The sequence below is a fragment of the Myotis yumanensis genome, unplaced genomic scaffold, assembly GCF_028538775.1.
Source record: "Myotis yumanensis isolate MYYU_CA2020_CCGP unplaced genomic scaffold, mMyoYum1.0.hap1 SCAF_5, whole genome shotgun sequence".
In the NCBI taxonomy this organism is placed as follows: Eukaryota; Metazoa; Chordata; class Mammalia; order Chiroptera; family Vespertilionidae; genus Myotis; species Myotis yumanensis.
In genome coordinates this window covers 89,434,853-89,456,249 of record NW_027223756.1, presented here as the reverse complement: position 1 = coordinate 89,456,249, position 21,397 = coordinate 89,434,853, and the positions used below count along the sequence as shown (strand labels likewise).

Here is a 21,397-nt window from a genome sequence, read left to right as displayed (position 1 = left end):
GGAAGGAGCTGGCTGGCTGGTCGTCAACACCCACCAGGTGCTAGATGAGGCCAAGCAGAAGCGTCTGGACGCACAGAGCTGGTTTTTGTAATCCGATCCGGACCTCCCTCCGGGCCAAAGGCTTCCCAGCCACTCCTGCTAGTCATCCTCAGAGGAGACTGAGGTGCGGAGAGGGGAGTCACCTGCCCCTGGCCACACACCTCGCAGGTGAAAAGCTAGGAGGATGTGAAGCAGTCTGGGAAGCTTCAAGTGCCTATTCTTCTTTCTTTCTTTCTTTCTTTCTTTCTTTCTTTCTTTCTTTCTTTCTTTCTTTCTTTCTTTCTTTCTTTCTTTCTTTCTTTCCTTCCTTCCTTCCTTCCTTCCTTCCTTCCTTCCTTCCTTCCTTCCTTCCTTCTTCCTCCCTCCCTCCCTCCCTCCTTCCCTCCCTCCCTCCCTCCCTCCTTTCTTTTCTTTCTTTCTTTCTTTCTTTCTTTCTTTCTTTCTTTCTTTCTTTCTTTCTTTCTTTCTTTCTTTCTTTCTTTTTTCCTTCCTTCCTTCCTTCCTTCCTTCCTTCCTTCCTTCCTTCCTTCCTTCCTTCCTTCCTTTCTTTCTTTCTTTTTTATTGTTTAAGGTATTACAAATAGTAGTACATATGTCTCTTTTTTTTCCCCCCACTGACCTCCCCCTGGCCTCTCCTACCCACCGGCACTTGCCCTCATCTCCTCGCCCCCAGTGTCTTGCGTCTGTTGGTTGTGCTTATATGTGGGCATACAAGTCCCCCCAACCCTCCCCCACCTTCCCGCTGTAGTTTGACAGTCTGTTAGATGTTTCTTTGCCTCTATTTTTGTTCAACAGTTTGTAATGTTCTTTATTACTGCAGACTGGTGCAGCCACTGTGGAAAACAGTATGGCGTTTCCTCAAAAAGTTAAAAATGGAACTGCCATTTGACCCAGTAATAGAGTGGTTCTCAACCTGTGGGTTGCAACCCCTTTGGCGGTCGAATGACCCTTTCACAGGGGTCGCCTAAGACCATTCTGCATATCAGATATTTACATTACGATTCATAACAGTAGCAACATTACAGTTATGAAGTAGCAACGAAAATAATTTTATGGTTGGGTCACAAGATGAGGAACTCTATTTAAAGGGCCAGAAGGTTGAGAATCACTGCAGTAATACCACTTCTAGGAATATATTCCAAGAAACCAGAAACACCAATCAGAAAGGATATATGTACCCCTATGTTCATAGCAGCACAATTTACAATAGCTAAGTTTCAAGTGCCTATTCTGCTTTATCCTTTCTGTTTTAGATGGAAATAGAATTCTCAGCCCACGGTTCTATGAGTTTTGATAAAGATATGGTTATGGATTCCCCACCACATCAAGATTCGGAACAGTTCCGTCAGCCTTCCCAAAAGCCCCCGGCCCCTTCCCAGACCATCTCCCCTCCTACCCCTGCCCCTGGCGCCCACTGACCTGCTTTCTGTGCCTCTAACTTTGCCTTCCTCAAGTCCCTAGAATGGGAGTGCCCAGGACACAGGGAACCTGGCTTCTTTCACGTAGCAAATGCACTTGCAATTCTTCCACTTTGTGTGTATCAGACGTTTCTTTTGCATCATGGAGTAGTATTCATTGTATGATGGGGTCATTGTATAATGTCCATCCGCTCACCGGCTGATGGACACCTGGGATGCTTGCAGCTCTCGGTGATGACCATGATCAGCTTGCTTTAAACGTTTCTTGAGTGAACATGAGTTTGCGTTTCGCTTAGGAATGGGATTGCTGTGTTATATGGTAAGTGTTGTTTAATTCCATAGGAAACTGCCCAGCTGTTTTCCACCAGCACCATGTGAGTGTCCCACTGGCTCTATATCTTTAGCAGCACCTGGTATTGTGAGTTATTTTTACTATATCCATTCTGAGCACTATTGTATTCATCTGCTAGGGCTGCCAGAACAAAACCCTGAGTGGCTTAAACCACGGAAATGTGTTTTCTGACTCTTCTGGCCGCTAGAAGCCCGAGATCAAGGTGCTGGCAGGGTTGGTTTCTTCTGAGACCTCTCTCCATGGCCTGCAGACAACCCTCTTCTCTGTGTCCTCCCATGGTCTTCCCTCTGCGTGTGTCTGTGTCCTCGTCTCTTCACCTTATAAGGACACTAATCATACTGAATTAGGGTCCACCCTAAAGACCTCATTGTAACCTAATCACGTCTTTGAAGACCCTCTCTCTAAATATGGTTACAGTTCAAGGTACTAGAGCTTAGGACTTCAACATACTGTATAAATGTTGAGGGTAACATAATTCAGCCCATGATGGATATGCAGTGGCATTTCTTGTGCTTTTAATGTGTATTTCTTGTGATTACCTGCCATCCATGTATTTTCTTTGAATTATCTGTTCAAATATTTTGCCTCATTTTAAGTGTGTGTTTTTCTTACTGAAGATTTTTTTACAGCTTGATTGAGATACCATAGACATACACTAAACTGTTCATATTAATAAGTATACATTTGATAAATTGTGAGGTATATAAACCCGTGAAGCCATTACCACAATCAGGATGGTAAAGACATCTATCGCCCAGACCCCTTGTGCTTTTTTGCCATCCCTCCCACCCACATCTCCCCAAGCAGCCATTAATCAGCTTTCTATTTCTAGAATTTCATATAAAGGGACTCAGACAATATGCATTATCTTTGGGTGACTTTTATTTACCCATCACAATGCATATGAAGCTCATCCATGCTGTTGCATTTCGTTCCTTTTTATTGCTGAGCAGTATTCCATTGGATGCAATTATTTATCCATTCTATTGGGGCAATTATTTATCCATTCACCTTTTTGGGGCATTTGTTTGTCCCCAGTTTGGGGCTATTATTAACAAAACTCTGGTACACTGCTGGTGGGAATGCGGACTGGTGCAGCCACTGTGAAAAACAGTATGGCATTTCCTCAAATTAAAAATGTAACTGCCATTTGACCCAGCGATCCCACTTCTGGGAATATATCCTAAGAAACCCGAAACACCATTCAGAAAGAATATATGCACCCCTGTGTTCATAGCAGTGTTATTTGCAATAGCTAAGAGTGCCCATCAGTAGCTGAGTGGATAAAAAAGCTGTGGTACATTTCCACAAAAGAATACTATGTGGCTATAAAAAAGAAGGATCTTTCACCCTTTGCGACAGCATGGAGGGACCTGGAGAGTATTATGCTAAGTGAAATAAGCCAGTCATAGAAAGGCAAATATCACATGATCTCACTTATATGTGGAATCTAGTGAACAAAATAAACTGATGAACAAGATAGGTCCAGAGACATGGATGCATGGGACAGACTGACAGCTCTCAGAGGGATTGGGGTGGGAGGGATGGGAAGAGATTAACCAAAGAACACACTGGTATGTGCATATATGCATAGCCCATGGACATAAACAATAGTGTGAGGAAGGCCTTGGGTGGGGCAGGGGTTGGGTGGGGGGGGGCAAAGGGAAAAATGGGGGACATCTGTAATACTGTCAACAATTTTTTTAAAAGCTGCTATGAACTTTCATGTACATGTCTTTGTGTGGACACACTTTCATTTCTCTTGGGCAAATACTCAAGAGTGCGATGCTGGGTGATATGATAAGTGCACTTTTAACTTTTTAAGAAACTGCCAAACTGCCTTCCAAAGGGGCTACACCAAGCATGTCAAACTCCCGGCCTGCATGCGGCCCACAGCAAATATTTCTGCAGCCCAGCCAATATAACGGTATGTAAGAAACATTTTAATAAAAATTTCGTAACTTGATTTTTACAATATCCTGTTATACATAATTATGAATAACAAACTACAACGTTCACTGACTGATGACTATAATCGTGTTGCATTCATTTCCCTTACGCGCCTTACGCACAGGCGCACCATTTCTCTCCACTAACACCAGCAGCGAATATTTTAGCAGCCGAATGCCACATCATTAGTCTTGTACTGACTTGTTTGGTGTACGCAACAGGAAATATTTCGCTTTCGGAGAACAAGAAAAATAGGTTTATTTGCATTACGCTTATTAATCTGTGCAGTTATTCAGTGTCTGGTAAGTTAATGTTCAAGAAAACATATTAATTTTTGTTAAAATGTTCTATTTTTATGTTAACGATTACTCATTTATTTCAGCCCTTTGTATTCAGCATGTCTCTATCGAAATAAACCTACATTTCTATGAAAATTGAAGCTTTTGTTTTTTTGCAGCCCACATAAGCTTAAACCTTGTTTATTTGGCCCATGTTAGCCTCTGAGTTTGACATGCTTGGGCTACACGGTCTGCAGTGTATGAGAGTCCCAGTTGCTCCACATCCTCCCCAGCACTTAGCATGGTCGGTCTTTTTATTTGTAGCCATCCTCATGAGTGTGAAGTGGTACCTTCCCACCAATTTTTCTGATGGCCAGGGATGTTGAGTGTCTCTTCGTGTGCTTATTTCTATATTCTTTATGGCAAAATGTCCATTCAAATCTTTTGCTCATTTTAAAATTGGGCTGTTTCCCTATATTTGAGTTTCGAGAATTCTTTATATATTCCGGTTACAATTCTTTATCAGATATATAATTTTCAAAGATTTCCTCCCAGTCTGTGGCTTGTCTTTTTCTATTAACAGAATCTTGCACAGACTCTTAGCTGCAAATTCCAAACACTCCAATGAATCCCACCTACTTTGAAGGACAATGATAATTATCACCCCCTTTTCCCAAGAAGCAAACAGGCTTGAAAAAGGGGAGGCCCCATGACCTGTTGGTGGCAGAGCAAAAATTTGAACCCAGACCTCACCCACGGCCACTACTTCCCACTGGCGGTCAAGGGCTGCCATGAGCCTCCTTCCCCAGGAACCTCTGAGCATCTCTAAGAAAAAAGCAGGGCCCTAGCCGGCTTGGCTTAGTGGACAGAGCATCGGCCTGCGGACTGAAGGGTCATGGATTAGATTCTGGTCAAGGGCATATGCCTGGGTTGTGGGCTTGATCCCCAGTGGGGGGTGTGCAGGAGGCAGCCAATCAATGATTTTCTCTCATCATTGATGTTTTTATCTCTCTCTCCCTCTCCCTCTCTGAAATCAATAAAAATATATTTTTTAAATTTTAAAAAAAGAAAAAAGCAGGAATGAATCAGATAAGCCAACAGGGTTCTCTCACAACAGATTTATTTGCTGAACCTTCGTGCCGAGCCTTGATGGACATGCAAGAGGATGAATTCAGGGCCTTACAGTCTCAGGACCCACCCAGCTCCCAGGTATCACCCGATCAAGGCACTTTCCCAGCAGCTGGGCAACACCTGGGACCCCAATAACTCCAAGACAATCTCGAAGCAGCTGCAGGCTGATGCCCTGAGCACATTCTGAGCACCCATGTGCAGAGGGCAGCCTCTGCTGGCCTGGTCTGGGCCCAAACTCCCACCAGCGACTGGCCATACTCAATCTACCCACCTCTCTCAGGCATCCTGGTGACCTAGGATTAGATGAAGGCAGCTGGGAGGGGCCTTCAGCTACCATCCTCCTTATTCACCCAGAAGCAAGTTCCCAGCCTGCCCCAGAGTAGGCGGAAACATGTTTGTTGAGTGACTAAATGAGCAGCAATGAGCCGGCGTGAGGAAGGCCTGATGCTTCCAGGGCCCAACAGCAAGTGCTTGGAGCCCCCTGGACATAGCTGGACCCTGGAGCCCCCGCTCAGCCAGCTGTCTTTCTTTGGTTTAGGGGTAGCCCGAAGCCAAGGATCAGAACAAGCCTTTCCCACCCTCCCAAGTTCTCAAGTCTGGCCTAGATGTGTCTACTGAAGGCCTCCTTCCTGCCAGGTAACTTGTGGGGGTCTCCAACCCACAGACACAAACGATCTAAAGCACAAAGCAGTTCTCAAGCACAGGGAACACCTGCATGGCTCTCCTGCTGACCGCACGGTGCTTCTGAGCACACGAGGCTGGTTCACGTCCAGCCGCACATCAGCTCTTGTGCAGAGGAGGGCCAGGGGACCCCATTACACAGATGGGGAGCGCAAGGCTCAGAGAAGGAGGCCCCTAGCCCAGGGATGCCCTGGAGTCAGCAAGATTGGAAATCACAGCAGCTGTCTCGCAGGAGGTACTCAGGAATCATCCGTCAAATAAATGTCTCAATAATGCTTGAAATACAGTCAAAACATAACTTTAGAAGGAAATAATAGAGCCAAGAACATAACTGCCGTGTTTCTGGCTGGAGCCACTGCCATGATTCTGTGCCCCCTCCCCCCCAAATCTGGCTCAACAGGGGTCCCACAGAGAGAACCCCCATTCCTACAAACGCCCTGTACCCCATATCTCCTCTAACCCCTCACATCAGCCCCAGAGGGTGGGCTAAAGGCCCGTTTGCAGACAGGGAAGGTAAGGCCTGGGGAGGGGACAATTGAGCCCAAGACACCTCCCCCACCCCGACTCTGAAGGTTCTGGGTCTTCTCCCCAGCACCCCACAAGCCCCGTGGGCCACTCCCTAATCTGCCTTCTTGGTTTTCTTCTTCCTGGAGCCCTCACTCAGCTCCTCCTTGGACTTGGTGGCCATGGCGGAGTGCGGGGAGCCGGGCCCACTGCCACCGTGGGACCCTCCATGGGCCCCACCGTGGTTGTCGTGGTGATGGTCACCCACCAAGGCCGTCCCAAACAGCACGGGACAGACATAGCTCTCCAGAACATCGAAAGGGGAGCTGTGGGAGTGAGTGGCTGTCAGGAACACCTGAGGAGGGGTGACAGGGGGACAGGGGGACAGCAGAGCGACAGAGAGAGATGGAGAGAGAAAGCCAAGGGGGTGGGGGGGAGAGAAGATCAGCCAGATCAAGGTCAGAGGTAGGCCACACCCAGCCCTCTGGCTGCACAACCCCTCACCCCCCAGGAGGGTGACCTACTGTCCCAAGATGTGGAACTTTTGGTGCTAAAATCAAGACCAGTGGGACAGCAGGACAGCGGGTCACTCTCCCCAGAAGTACTCCCACACCTGGGCTCAGGGAGGAGCACTGCTTGGCCTGGAGTCGCTAATTCTCTTTTGACGGCTCGGGCCTTTGTACCTCTGGACCAGCTCCACAGGGAGGGAGGAGGATGTGGCCCCTCAAGACTCCTCCTGGGGGGGGGGGGAGACCCCAACTCAAGGCCTGACGATCAGACCAGCCCCATTCTTGGTCTAGCCCAGCGTCCTGAGGGCACCTTCCCTGCATCTTGTCCCTCTACTCTCCACATCCCAGGCACGCAGACCCTGCACACTCCTGGCCCCTCTCAGCTTTTCCTAGGCTGGGCCTTCTGCTGGGAAAGACTTGTTCCCTCACTCCCGAGCCCACCTGCCGGACACTGCTCTTCTCAGACCCCCCTCCATGCACAGGCCTACAGGCAAGGTCCCGGCCTCCATCCCCACTTGGGGGTCTCCTTTCTTGGACAGGAAAGTGCAGGTGGGCGTGGGTCAGGACAGGGAGGCTTACCTTACAGGACACCATGAACATGGTGAAGATGAAGATGAGACTGGCTTTGGACACCGGGAGCCAGCGGGTCTGCTGGAGGGTGAAGAGGATAGCTCCGTACAGACTGGCCTTGGTGGGGCTGGAGGGGACAGCCGTGGTTACTGGGAGGCACAGCACGCTCAGGCCTTTGTACCTCTGTCCCAGACCCCCTCCTCTGCCTGCCCCCAGCCGGCCCCAGGCCCCATTGGCTGAGTGTGAAAGGGGAAAAGACCCACATGGCGTGGAGGAGGTGATGTCTCTGTGCAGTCAAGGGTTAACTGGACTCAAAGAGAGATCTGGCCTTTGTCTCTGGAGCCTGGGAGGTGTGCTCTAAGCGCTGGGAGTGTCCTGTGTGACAGGAGCCTTTGTTTACTTGGGGACTTTGGGTCACACCAGAGAGTCAGAGTGTGATTTACGTGGGGATCTTGGGCCTTGTGGTATCAGTTCAACTTCTAGGAGAGCTGGAGGCTGAGGTCAGTCACGCAGGTGGTCAGCTATGTCAGTGTCACTGAGCCCCAATAAATCCCTGGGCACCAGAGTTTGGAAGTTTGCTGTGACCATTCAGTGCACATAGTCGCACGTGGATGCTGGGAGAAACAGGCGCCGTCCACACGGCTCCACGGAGAGGGGACAGCCAGAAGCTCAGCCCGGTCTCCCCTGAATGCTGCCCCAAGTGTCTCTTACCTTTGCTCATTTTAGTCTGTATCCTGTAATAAAGTGTAACCCCAAGCAAAAGGGCTTTGCCGAGTTCTGTGAGTCCCAGTGAATCATCAAACCCAAGTGTGGTCTAAGGGACCCCCAAACAGCACACTCCCCAGGATGTGAGATTACAACAAACCATTTTCTTAGTTTTCCTTTTCTTCCTTGCAGGCTGGGTTTCTATGATTTTAACTTGTTTCAAGAGACAGACCCATGACTTCTGCTCCTGATGTCTGCCACTCACTGCATGTACCTAACGATGATATTCCCAAAGCCCTCACCGGGTACCAGGGCCAGGGGGTTATGTCTGTGATTCCACTGAAGCCTCCCCCTCAGCTGATGAGGCAGAAATAAAATCCGAGAGGGGAAGCCACTTGCCTGCTTAGTAGCAGACGATGCAGCCATCTGGGCCCTATTTCTCTGTCAGTGAATTAAAGGTGGGAACAGACTTCTCGTGGAGATGAAATGAGATCAAGCTACATTTTCCAAAGTGTAAAACAACAGGCACTTGTCATTGGTCTATGGGTAAGCCTTTTAATTTTGTCATATTTTAATAGCTATAGTCTTACTTATTGTAGATTGGGAGAACATTGAACTAGTCTGACTCTGTGAGGTCTTTTAAAAATGCATTAGGCTAAATGCAGTGCGGGGTTCTGGGTTAGGTCCTCGATGCTGCAGTCTGGCCCTGCCCACCGTTCTCCACTTACCTGGTAGCTCCAGCCGCATTCCCCCCCTCCTCCCCCTGCCATGCCCCATGCTCCCCACCCACCTGTGCACGCCTACCCTGCAGAACCAGGCAGAATTGTTGTTGCTTTTCTGACTTGGCAGAAGTGATGGCCTTCTGAATCAGAGGCTCCTTTTTTGCCAGAAAACTCCTATTCACTCTTCAAAACCCAAATCAAGTATCTGACTTCCCCGAATCTCTGCCTGCCCCAGTCCCCTAGGCAGAGTCATGGTTCCCTCTCTGGGTTCCCCCAGACATGTCCTCTGGGAGCTGCTGGAAGGCAGAATCAGGGGCTGGACCTCCAAGTTACCAGAAGTATCCAATCCAGGGTCAGGTCCAGGGGGCACAGGAGGAACAGACGGGGAGGACGGGGTACTCACAAGGACATGTGCATGATCTCGTTGGCCTCTGGCTTCCAGACCCCTCGGAGCAGCTGCTCAAAGTTGGACATGAGGGCAACACCAGAGCCTACGAAACAGGGTGCTTCTGAACGAACCCGCCACCCCCAAGGAAGCAGACTCGCCGCTCCTGGAGTCCTCCCAGGGGGACCATGAGCCGGGTGTATGAGGATCAGTGGCAGGTGAGGAAACATGCTCAGAGCAGGCAGAGTCGGGCCGAAGGTCACACAGCAGCACATTTGGAGCAAAACAAGCGTGAAGGAATCAGCTAACACCCCACCTGCAAGGCTTGGACCAACCTGGGCTGTGTGCCCTGAGGCTTCCAGGGGGCCCCCCACATATAGCCTCTCTCCTCAGGACTCGGAGCTCTCAATCTTTCTCAAGCCACTTGCCCTCAGGGAGGCATGCTACCTCCCCGGGGAATCGGTACAGGCTTCCTGGAGACACAATGGTTACATTTCCAGGAAGAATACCCTTTCCAGGAGCGGCTGCCAGCTGGGGTTCCTGACTTGCACCAGGGGTTCACAACTGAGGTGATTTTGTCTCCCGAGGAGGCATTTGGCAACGTCTAGAGACATTTTTGGTTGTCACAACTGGGGAGGGGGGTGTGCTCTTGGTGGGTGGGGGCCAGGGATGCTGCTCAACCCCTGGCCATTCATAGGATGGCCCCCACCACAGAGAATGACCCAGCACCAAATGTCAGTAGTGCCGCAACTGAGAAACCCTGCTCTGGGTATCAGCTGTCATTGTTTCATCATTGTCCTATTTGCCTGTGACGGTTAAACTCCTGGAAGAATCTTCTCATTTGCTCTAAAGTTGTGGGCTAATGGGCAGCCTGGACCCCTGCAGCAGTCCTGGTACCCCTCAGCCTGGCTGCCCAATATGGACCACTGGACCAGGGTTCTTTCTCAACTGGGTGATTCTCGGTTGTCATCATTATGGTCCTGTTTACCTTTGACCCAGCCAGTGGCAATCATGACGAACCACCCGTGGTGGTAGTGGTGATGCGCGTGGTGGATGCCCACGGCGATCTTTCGGACTCTCACCACCTCCTTCATGGCCACAAAGATGAGTTTCACAGGCAGGAAGCAGACACACTTGTAAAAGAGGTCCAGGGGACAGAAGAAAATCAGGTACCTTCGGGAGAGAATGCCAAGCATCAGGGGGAGAGATTCTGGGGGCCCCTGGGAGGCGAGGTTGAATCCTTCCTGCGTGCCTGGCTCAGGACAGAGCTGAGCAACAGAGCAGTGCCCTCAGGGCCACTGCGGAGGTTGTGCAGTTGGATCCCAGTCCCTCCCGCCTCCCACCTCTCTGGTGAATGGGTCACCCCTGCCCTCTGGCGCTGCTCTCCCACGCCTGGCCAGCCTGGCAATGCTTACCAGACAGCAGAGGCCAGCAGGACGCTGGAGTTGTTGCTGAAGTAGTCGATCAGGGGCTCCCCGAGGAGCAGATCAGCCAGGATGTAACTCCCGAAGCAGTGCAGCATGGCACACAGCCAGGATGCCATGGGGTGGCGCCGGGCCAGCTCCACTGCTCCTGGGAGGCAGGGGGATAAGGGGGTGGGATCGTAAAGTATTTGGTAGCACGTGTCGGAATTTCCTTTCTTTTTTTTTTTTTTTTTAATATATTTATTGGTGTGTTGTTTTTTTTTACAGAGAGGAAGGGAGAGGGAATAGAGAGTTAGAAACATCGATGAGAGAGAAACATCGATCAGCTGCCTCCTGCACACTCCTTACTGGGGATGTGCCCACAACCAAGGTACATGCCCTTGACCGGAATCGAACCCGGGACCCTTGAGTCCACAGGCCGATGCTCTATCCATTGAGCCAAACCGGTTTTGGCAGAATTTCCTTTCTTTTTAAGGCTGAATAATATTCCAGACAGACACAGAGAAGGTGTGTGAATTGAACTGTGGACCTCAGAAAGATAAATTGTCCAGTCAGTGTGGCTCAGTTGGTTGAGTATTGTCCCAGGCACCAAAAAGTCGCCAGTTCGATTCCTGGTTAGGGCACAAGCCCAGGTTATGGCCTTGATCCTCAGTAGAGGACGTGCAGGAGGCAGCCGATCAATGTTTCTCACATTGATATTTCTCTCCCTCTCTCTCCCTCTCCCTTCCTCTCTCTCTAAACACCAATAAAAACATTTTTTTAAGAAGTCCATGTTCATAGCAGCATAATCATCAAAAGGTGGAAACATCCTCAGTGTCCATCAAATGATATCCTATATAATAAAAGGGTAATATGTAAACTGACCCTAATGGCAGAACAACCAGAACAACTGCTGGACCAGTCACTATGAGGCTCACTGACCACCTCTTGGTGCCTTTCCCTGGCCGTCAGGCACCTATTACCTGATGGCGGACGGGGAACTAGAGGTGGGTGGCGGCAGGGGGCAGGGCCAGCTTTGGGCAGGTGGGGAAGATGGCCCTGATAGCAGGCCAGGCCTAGGGACCATACCCATGCACGAATTTCGTGCACCAGGCCTCTAGTATAGATACAAAATGTGACCTATCCATACAATGGAACATTATTCAGCCTTAAAAAGGAATGAAGTCCTTATTGGTGTGTTTACTTTGTAAGGTAGATAAGTGTCTAATCACTATATTGTACACATGAAAGTAATATAATATCGTATGTCAACTGTAATTGGAAAATAAATTAATTTTAAAAAAGGAATAAAGTCTTTTGGGGAGGTGGGAGGGAGAGAGAGAGAGACACTGATGTGAGACACAGTGATTGGTTGCCTCCCACACTCATCCTGACTGGCTGGTGATTGAACCTACAATGCAGGTATGTGCCCTTTGACTGGGAATCAAACTTTCAACCCTTCAGTGTGCAGGCCAATGCTCTAGCCACTGGGAACACTGGCCACGTCAGGAATGAAGTCTTGATAGATACTACAACATAGATGAGTCTTGAAAACATGCTAAGTGAAAGCAGCCAGACACAAAAAGCCATAAGACCATACATTGTAGGATACCATTTATATGAAAATGTCAGAGCAGGCAAATCCATAGAAACAGAAAGCAAATTAGTGATTGGCAGGGGCTGGGGGAGGGGCAATGGGGAGTGACAGTTAATAGCAATGGGATTTTCTTTTGGGGTGATGAAAATGTCCTAAAACTTATATAGCCCTGACCGGTTTGGCTCAGCGGATAGAGCGTCGGCCTGAGGACTGAAGGGTCCCAGGTTCGATTCCGGTCAAGGGCATGTACCTGGGTTTCGGGCACATCCCCAGTAGGGGGCGTGCAAGAGGCAGCTGATCAATGTTTCTCTCTCATTGATGTTTCTAACTTTGTATCCCTCTCCCTCTCCCTTCCTCTCTGTAAAAAAAACAATAAAATATATTTAAAAAAAAAACTTACATAGTACATGTAGATGGAAATATAGAGGTGGGCAAAGTAGGTTTACAGGTGTGAGTACACAAAACAGAGTTTATTCTTGTATTGTTATTAATCATTGTATTGTTTATTTGTATTACAAATGTAAATCTGCTTTTTCCCACCCCTGTATATAACATGGCCTTTTGCATTCATCTCTTTCACTGAGCACAGTATTTTTTAAAATAATATTCATTTTTTACTGTTGTATAATGTTCCATCATAGAACTAGATCACAAGTTATTTCACCATTCTCTTGGATATACTACATTTTATAATGAGCAAGCATGCCTAATAAAAGCTGTTTTAGAGTAAGTCATCAACACACTCCCCTTCCTCTTCACCATCCCCACCAACTAACCATGTGATCTTGGACAAACTATTTTTTTCTGTGTGTCCCTTTCCTTCTGTCAGGTGCAAACCCTTAATCCCTTCTTTGCTCAACTCCTAACGATGATTGGAGCCAAATTTTCCCTCCTCAATCTCCCCATGCAGTTACTTGCACCATTCGCATCCTTTCCCTGCCAAATTATCGGAAGGCGGTGGTTCTCAACCTTCTGGCCCTTTAAATACAGTTCCTCATGTTGTGACCCAACCATAAAATTATTTTCATTGCTACTTCATAACTGTAATGTTGCTACTGTTATGAATCGTAATATAAATATCTGATATGCAGGATGGTCTTAGGCGACCCCTGTGAAAGGGTCGTTCGACCGCCAAAGGGGTCGCGACCCACAGGTTGAAAAACCGCTGTCCTAAAGCCTCAGCATTGAAGGATTTAATTACAGGATTTAAGAAAGCAGCGTTCTCTTCTCTGGAGTGTCTATTTAAAACTCTGCCAGCTGAGCGGTAATCCTTCAGAGCAGCTGGTGGGGCCTGCAGGGACCAGGTCAGGTGAGGCACCCATGTTTTGCAGAAATGGATACCTCTGCGTTTAAAAATAGCCCCCAGAGGTTGAATTCTTTCCATGGTCTTTTAGGTGTCCTCTGGGGCTATCCCAGGGACTGAGACTGGGGAGTGGGGGTGAGGACCTGGGTTTCTCAGGAGTAAAGCAGGTTCCATGTTTGTATCATGGTGAGTCCTAATTAAAATAAAGTCACACGCCTGGGTTTTGGCTCTGCTGCTCATTCAGGCATGGCCTTGGGCAAATGACTGCTCCCTCCCCAGTCTCTGTTTCCTCTGCTGTCAAAAGAGAATGAGGCTCATTTGATTGAGCCTTCGTTCTGTGCACCGATAGGTTGCAGGTTTGATTCCCAGTCAGTGCACATACCTGGTTTGGGGGTTTGATCCCTAGTCGGGGAATGTATGGAAGACAACCAATAGATGTTTCTCTCTATTGATTCTCTCTCTCTCTCTCTCTCTCTCTCTCTCTCTCTCGGCATATTCTCGGGTGAGGATTAACAAAAAGAGAGAATGAGAGTACCTCATTCATGGAGTTGTATTGATGAATCAATGCAGTGTGCATTATAATCATCATGTTTCTTATCATTATCAATACCCTCCTGGCAATCCTGGAAGGACAGGAACAGTCTCCCCATTGCCACAGATGGGAAGACTGAGGCTGATGGAGACAACCTGCCCTGTAAACCCATAGCAAAGCAGGGGCTGAAAAACAGTCCCCCTAGATCAGTGATGGCGAACCTATGACACGCGTGTCAGAGGTGACACGCAAACTCATTTTTTTGGTTGATTTTTCTTTGTTAAATGGCATTTAAATATATAAAATAAATATCAAAAATATAAATCTTTGTTTTACTATTGTTGCAAATATCAAAAAATTTCTATATGTGACACAGCACCAGAGTTAAGTTAGGGTTTTTCAAAATGCTGACACGCTGAGCTCAAAAGGTTCGCCATCACTGACCTAAATCCATCCCTTTGCCACACTCCTTGGGTTGGGGATAGCACCCAGAAGCAGCAAATATAGGTTTCAGCCCCACGTTTGCCACTAAAGTTCTCCCCTCTCCTGGCTTCAATCTGCTTAGGTGCTATCCCAGTTTGCCTGGGACCTAAGAGTTCCAGGGACATGGGACTTTGGATTCTTGTCTTGGGCAAACCTGGCTGAGTTGGTCACCCCAGTGCACCCGAGGAGGGAAAGAATTGCTTAGTGCCTAGTAATTGTGTGAGAGTTATTCCTGGAACTGAACTGAAATGGAAAGTACCTGTGGGTGGAAATTCTAGTGGATGGATTTATACAAATCAGCTCTGCCTTCGAGGGAGGAGGAGGCCCCGGTCAGGTCTCCTAGATGGAATCCATGACATTCCCATGGCAGGAAAGTGCTAGAAGGTTCCCCAGGGCATTTTCAGCACTGCCCCTCGTTTGGTGCTATTTAGTCTGAGGTCTAAAAGCATATGAGGTGTACTGACAGATTCTCTCAGCAATTCTAAATCCTCTTTTCTTAAGCCTTTGAGCAAAGCTCTCTGCCTCAGTTTCCTTCCTTGTAGGAGTTGGTAGTCCCTGCCTTGCAAGGTTGGAGATGAGCAGCCCTCTGACCTCAAAAAGCTTACAGTTCAAGCCAGAGATCAAGAAAGTGTTCTCTTAGCTCACACAGAATTGTTTTTTAAATGTGCTTTTATTGATTTCAGAGAGAGGAAGGGAGAGGGAGAGAGAGAGAGAAACATCAATGATGAGAGAGAATCACTGCTCGGCTGCCTCCTGCATGCCCCCTACTGGGGGTCGAGCCTGCAACCTGAGCATGTGCCCTGATGGGGAATCGAACCTCAATCTCCTGGTTCATGGGTCGATGCTCAGCCACTGAGCCACACTGGCCTGGTACCCACACAGAATTTTTTAAATGTTCAAACTGTAGCCAAGATGTCCTTCAATAGTTTAAAAATTAAACTGTAGTACATCCATACCATGGAATATTATTTAACAGTAAGAAGAAATGACCTATCAAGCCACGAAAAGATGTGGAGGAACCCTAAATGCATATTACCGAGTGAAAGAAGCCAGTCTGAAAAGAATACAGGTTGCATGAGTCTAACTCTATAACAATCTGGGGAAGGTAGAACTATGGAGACAGTAAAAAGATCAGAGGTTGCCTGCCTGGTGTGGCTCAGTGACTGAGCATCAACCCATGAACCAGAAGATCACTGTTCGATTCCCAGTCAGGGCACATGCCCGAGTTTTGGCTCCATCCCCAGTAGGGGGCATGCAAGAGGCAGCCAAGCAATAATTCTCTCTCATCATTGATGTTTCTCTCTCTCCCTCACCCTTCCTGTCTCTGAAATCAATAAAAACATATTTAAAAAAGAAAAAAGATGAGAGATTGGTGGGGGTTCCAGGTGGAGGGTAGGGGAGAGTAATGAATAGGTGGAGCTCAGGAGATTTTTAAGGCAGTAAAACTATTCTGTATGATTCTAGAATGGTGAATACATGTCATTATACATTTGTCAAAATTCATAAATGTACACCACCAAAGATTCCTAATGTAAACTATAGACTGGTTGATAATGATGTCAATCTATGATAATAATTACATGATAACAATGTTGATATTTATGTTGGTTCATTAATTGTAACAAATGTACCACTCTGGCAGAGAATGTTGATGGTGGGAAAGACTATGTGTATGTGATGGGGGTGGTCAGTAATATACAGAAACTGTCGTTTCAGATTAATTTTGATCTAGCTCTAAAACGGCTCTAGAAATAAAGTCTATTAATTTAAATAAAAGAAAATGAAAAGAAAAAAAAGAAGAGTTCCAATAGCCAAATCACATTTCCAGCTTCCCTTGAAAAACCAGTTCTGATGGTTCCAGCCCCAACCAGGTGGAGATGAGCCTGGCTGGATCTCACCTGGGCACGGTCCTTGCAAGCTGGTTTATTGCTTCCCATCTGTCACCTGCCTGGTCCTTGATAGCACTGGAGGTTGAGATTCAGTCTAGATCAGCGGTTCTCAACCTGTGGGTCGCGACCCCTTTGGGGGTCGAACGACCCTTTCACAGGGGTCGCCTAAGACCATCAGAAAACACATATATAATTACATATTGTTTTTGTGGTTAATCACTATGCTTTAATTATATTCAATTTGTAACAATGAAATTGGGGGTCACCACAACATGAAGAACTGTATTAAAGGGTCGCAGCATTGGAAGGTTGAGAACCACTGGTCTAGATCAATGGTTCTCAATTGGGAGCAAATATCTGGGACATTGGCAATGTATGGGGACAGTGTTGGTTGTCACAATGGGTAGAGCTATGGAGACGGTAAAAAGATCAGCAGCTAGTGGGTAGAGGCCAGGGATGCTGCAAAACACCCTGAAATGCACAGAGCTGCCCCCACCGCAGAGAATGGCCTGGTTCTAACCACCAACAGTGCCGAGGTTGGGAACCAGTGGTGGAGAGACCCGGGTCTCATGTGGGGAACTTTAAAACACCTGAAAACAATATAACTGAAAATATATTATAACTGAAAAGTATATTTTAGAAAATATTTAAATGGTGTGATAAGATAAAGGCATTTTATAAGACATATTGTATTGGCAAAACTTCTAGTTCAGAGGACTTTGTGACTCCAGTGGGAATGTGCTGACCCCTCCTGCCTCCCCCCAGCCGGCCTGGAGACCCCTTGCCTCCAGATGCCTGTGTCCCATATTCCTGGGAGGCTCCTGCTCCACGGTTGGAAAAAAAAAAGAGAGAGATTTCCTAGGTGTGCTGGGTTCTGTACTCACCTGGGGACTGGCCTGAGCCACCAGGAATTCATCCCCACACAGGAAATACAGACCAGTGGTCATGCTACGGACAATACAAAACTTATTTTGCTTTGCAAAGTAACTGCTCTATAGAAAATAAAATACTGGTGCTGGTGCTACCCTCAGAGATTCTGATTTAAATGATGGAGGGATGCTGCTTAGATGATTTTTAAAAGCTCTTCAAGTGGGTCTAATCTGAGGACCACTGGTCTGAAAAGTTCTTTGGATAGGTGAGGCCTAAGGTAACCAGAATTATAATTCCTTCCCTCCCTCCCTCTTTCCCTCCTTCCCTCCCTTCCTTCCTTCCTCCCCTCCCTCCCTTCCTTCCTTCCTTCCTTCCTTCCTTCCTTCCTTCCTTCCTTCCTTCCTTCCTTCCTTCCTTCCTTCCTTCCTTTAATAACGCAGGCAACAGCCAGCACCCACTGCTTCCTCCTGTCTTCTTGCATAGAACTGGGAGCCCTGGAAGTGAGTCAGACCCAAACCCCCTGCCCCAGGAAGCAACTCTCGGTTTAATAAGGAGCCCCAGACCAGCCAGTGTTGCTCAGTGGTTGAGTGTTGGCCTATGAACCAGGAGGTCACGGTTCAATTCCCAGTCAGGGCACATGCCCTTATCCCCAGTGGGGGCATGCAGGAGGCAGCTGATCAATGATTCTCTCTCATCATTAATGCTTCTATCTCTTTCTCCCTCTCCCTTCCTCTCTTTGAAGTCAATAAAAAATATTTTTTAAAAAAGGAGCTCCAGCCTGTTCATCACTTCTCAAACGTTAGTGTGCTTATGGAGATCTTATTCAAATGCACGTCTGGGCCTGGCATTGTGCATTTCTTAACCAGCTCCCAGGGTACACAGATGCTGTTCACTTGCGGACCACACTCCCAGCTTCATCTTCATTCTCAGGAAAGCCTGACCCAGAAAATGCCTGCGTCCCAGGAAACACCTTCCCTCACTGCCTTAAAAATAATTGTAAGTACCTTTCTCAAGTGCCTTAGACCCTACCATTGACAAAGTTCTCAACAGATCGTCACACCAGCTAGGAAAGGGAGTCCAGGATGATTTTACCTATGAGCCCATTTCACAGATGAGCAAACTGAAGCTCATGGAGACTCAGTAAGCAGCCTTCGCTAGAGGCAGAAACACTCCCAATTTGGAGATTTTTCCTTAAAGGTGGCCTGACTCTCATCTCTGAGAGTGCGACCTGTGCAGTTGCCCAGGATCGGTGCTCAGAGGGCCATCACTGTCTGGAAATACTTAATTTCTGAAGGGATTCTGCAAATTCTGAACCTGCTCCTGCAAACTGTACATGGATTCTGAGTAGAGATCTTTACAAAGGTTCAGCAGAACCACCAAGGGGGTGGGGGTGGGGGTGGGAGGGCTAACAGCGAAGTCCAACACCTTGCTTGGACCCCAGAGTAATCCTAGTGATTCTTGGGGTCAAACAGACCTGAGTTGGAACCCCAGCACCAGCATCTACCAGCCACAGGACAAGAGGCTAACAGCCTATGTAAATTAGCTTCGCCTGTTTCCCATTTCCCCAGTTACAAAAGGAGGAAGTTGTACTGGGCTGGGGTTTCTCAACCTTGACAGTAGACAGCAATCACTGGGGGAGGAGAACTTCAAACGAGAGGATACCAGAGCCCCTCCCCAGATATTCTGAGTCAATTGGAGGGTTTGAGAGTCCCCAGGAGGCTCAAACGTGCAGCTAGGGTTGAGGACCATTGAACCCTCTCAACCTTCAGGAACCTTCAAACTTCTAGTTCAGAGGACTTACTCTGTGACTCCAGTGGGAATGTGCTGACCCCTCCGGCCTCCTCCCAGCCGACCTGGAGACCCCTTGCCTCCAGACGCCTGTGTCCTACATCCCTGGGAGGCTCCTGCTCCAGGGTTGGAGATTTCCTAGGTGTGCTGGGTTCTGTACTCACCTGGGGACTGGCCTGAACCACCAGGAATTCATCCCCATACAGAAAATACCGACCCATAGTCATGCTACGGACAATACAAGGCTTATTTTGCTTTGCAAAGTAACTGCTCTATAGAAAAGCTTTTTAAAAAAAATAGGCTCTGGACTGTGGACTGGCAAAAATAAAACGGAACAAAAACACTTGGCAAGCAGAGTACGATACTCTTTGCATAAGATCGTGGGTTTACATTCATAACTCTGGGGGTTATAAGTGCAGAGAAGAGAGGTCTGGAAGGGTGGCCACCACATCAACTGTAATTCTCTCTCTTTTCCTTTGTGCTTTTCGGCTTGATTTTAAAGTAAACAGGAGCATCTATTTTTTTTCTTTTTTTTTCCATCTCCCCATTAACCCCCAACCTCCCCCCCCCCCCCACCCCGAACACTCATGCTCCCATCCCCCTGTTGTCCATGTCCATTGGTTTGGCTTATATACGTGTATACAAGTCCTTCGGTTGATCTCTTCCCCTAGGAGCACCTATTTTTTATCACTAAAAAAAACTATTCCATTCTGAGAAGAGACTATGGGGTAATTTACATCTAAGTGGGAGAAAGGGTCACAAAGTTTTGGGTGATTAATCTTTTTTCTAAAGCTAAATTCTGTCCATGTAGTTTGCCGGTGTAACTAGCATAATTAAAACACTGGGAGAACAATCACTAGTCCCTGAGCCTTGTATAAAAATAGAACACATTCTGTGGAGGCCATTTATCCTCATTTTTAAAATGGTGTGTGTGTGTGTGTGTGTGTGTGTGTGTGTTTAAATCCGAGAAGCCGGGTCCTCCCCTCTGCGATTCTCCATGGGGGTCTGGAGCTGGTGGGAGAAGGCTGACCCCAAATTACCCTACCCCGGGGCGGTTGGGCTCAGGACGTGGAGAGGATGGGGGCCAGAGCTGGAAGAATTCCGGCGGGAGCAGAGGTCCAGCGCAGCCGCCTCCCTGAGCGACAGCGGGAGGGGGCACCGGTGTCACTTTCTCTGAAACTGACCCCAGCGCGACCGGCCCTAATATAGACACTCAGCTGCCGCCCCGTCTCCCCGGCCAAGGGCAAGGAGGGAGGTCACCGCTGCGGGCGGCCAAGACATCTGGCCGAGCCCGCGGCGCCCACCCGACAGCCCCTCACCACGACCTACGCCCCTGACCCAGCTTCATGCGACCCTACCTACTAGGACCCCCGACCTTCTCTCCCTGCAAACTCCCCAACACCTGTTCCCCTGAAGGATCAGCGTCCTCTCCTGCCCTCCAGGCCCCAGCTGCCTCCCCTCCCCCAGCCCTCACATCTCCTCGCCTTCCCTCACGTTTCCCCACGGTTCTCCCATCGCGGCACGGGAGAACCCCAAGATCCCAGCACCTGCCTGCTCCTCGAACCCGTCTCCCGTCACCCGCCACGATCCAGGACTTCCCCCTCCTCGCCCCCGCCCCGCGATGCCAGCCCCTCCGACCCTGCGGCCGCCCGCGCTCACCTGGCTCATACTTGAGGTAGAGGATGGAGACGATGAAGTAGCTGAGGTCGAAGACGGGGAAGAGCGGCACCCGAGAGAAGCTGAGCGCCAGCTCGCCCAGGCTCAGCGCGGACAGCAGCTCCATGGCGCCCGCCGGGTCCCACCCCAGCCCCCAGCCGGGTGCGTCCCGCAGCCCACGAACCCGCGACTGCGCCCCCCCACCCCCCGCTGCGGGGCCCGCCCATCCCCGCCAGGCACCGCCCCCAAGCCGGGCCGGGAGAAAGGAGGGCCGACAGCTGTCCCGCGGCCGTCCTGTCCCATGCAGCCCGGCCGGTCAGGTGTCCCCAATTTGTCCCTCCTCTGAGCCTTCACGACTCCATTCAGCCCAGCGAGGCGGGTGCCGATCTCGGTGGAGTGAGCTGGGCAGGGGAGCTGTCCACTGGGGAGGAGTCCCTCACGCTCGGAGCCCGCCTAGGGGGGACGGATCAGTCAGAACCGCGCCCAGGTGGTGCTCGATGAGGACCCACGTCCTCTGTGGAGCCCTCGGGTCGGGACCTCCATCCCTCGTGGGGCCTGATCAGTGGAGAACCCCATTCTCCGGTGCCTCAGGGGGTCCCTTTAGTCAGGACCTCGTCCTCTAGGCAGCTGTC

At 48.9% G+C, this 21,397-nt stretch overlaps 1 protein-coding gene across 1 annotated transcript; it reads right to left on the bottom strand.

Annotated features, from left to right (window-relative positions):
• Positions 1–5,140: 5,140 nt before the first annotated feature.
• On the bottom strand, positions 5,141–20,922 carry TMEM38A (transmembrane protein 38A). Its single transcript, XM_070416330.1, has 6 exons — positions 20,769–20,922; positions 10,660–10,816; positions 10,233–10,417; positions 9,263–9,350; positions 7,442–7,559; positions 5,141–6,708 (listed from the first exon to the last, which is right to left on the bottom strand). Exons 1-6 carry the CDS (start codon positions 20,890–20,892, stop codon positions 6,469–6,471), a joined length of 912 nt encoding a protein of 303 aa, XP_070272431.1. The 5' UTR covers positions 20,893–20,922; the 3' UTR covers positions 5,141–6,468.
• Positions 20,923–21,397: the final 475 nt, after the last annotated feature.

Excerpts from the sequence above, each read along its gene's own strand:
- TMEM38A (XM_070416330.1), bottom strand. The coding sequence starts at position 20,892 with ATGGAGCTGCTGTCCGCGCTGAGCCTGGGCGAGCTGGCGCTCAGCTTC. Across the intron at positions 10,817-20,768 it reads CTACCTCAAGTATGAGCCAG|GAGCAGTGGAGCTGGCCCGG; the intron begins GTGAGCGCGGGC and ends CCTGCCTCCCAG. Across the intron at positions 7,560-9,262 it reads GAGATCATGCACATGTCCTT|CCCCACCAAGGCCAGTCTGT; the intron begins GTGAGTACCCCG and ends TGTCCCCTCCAG.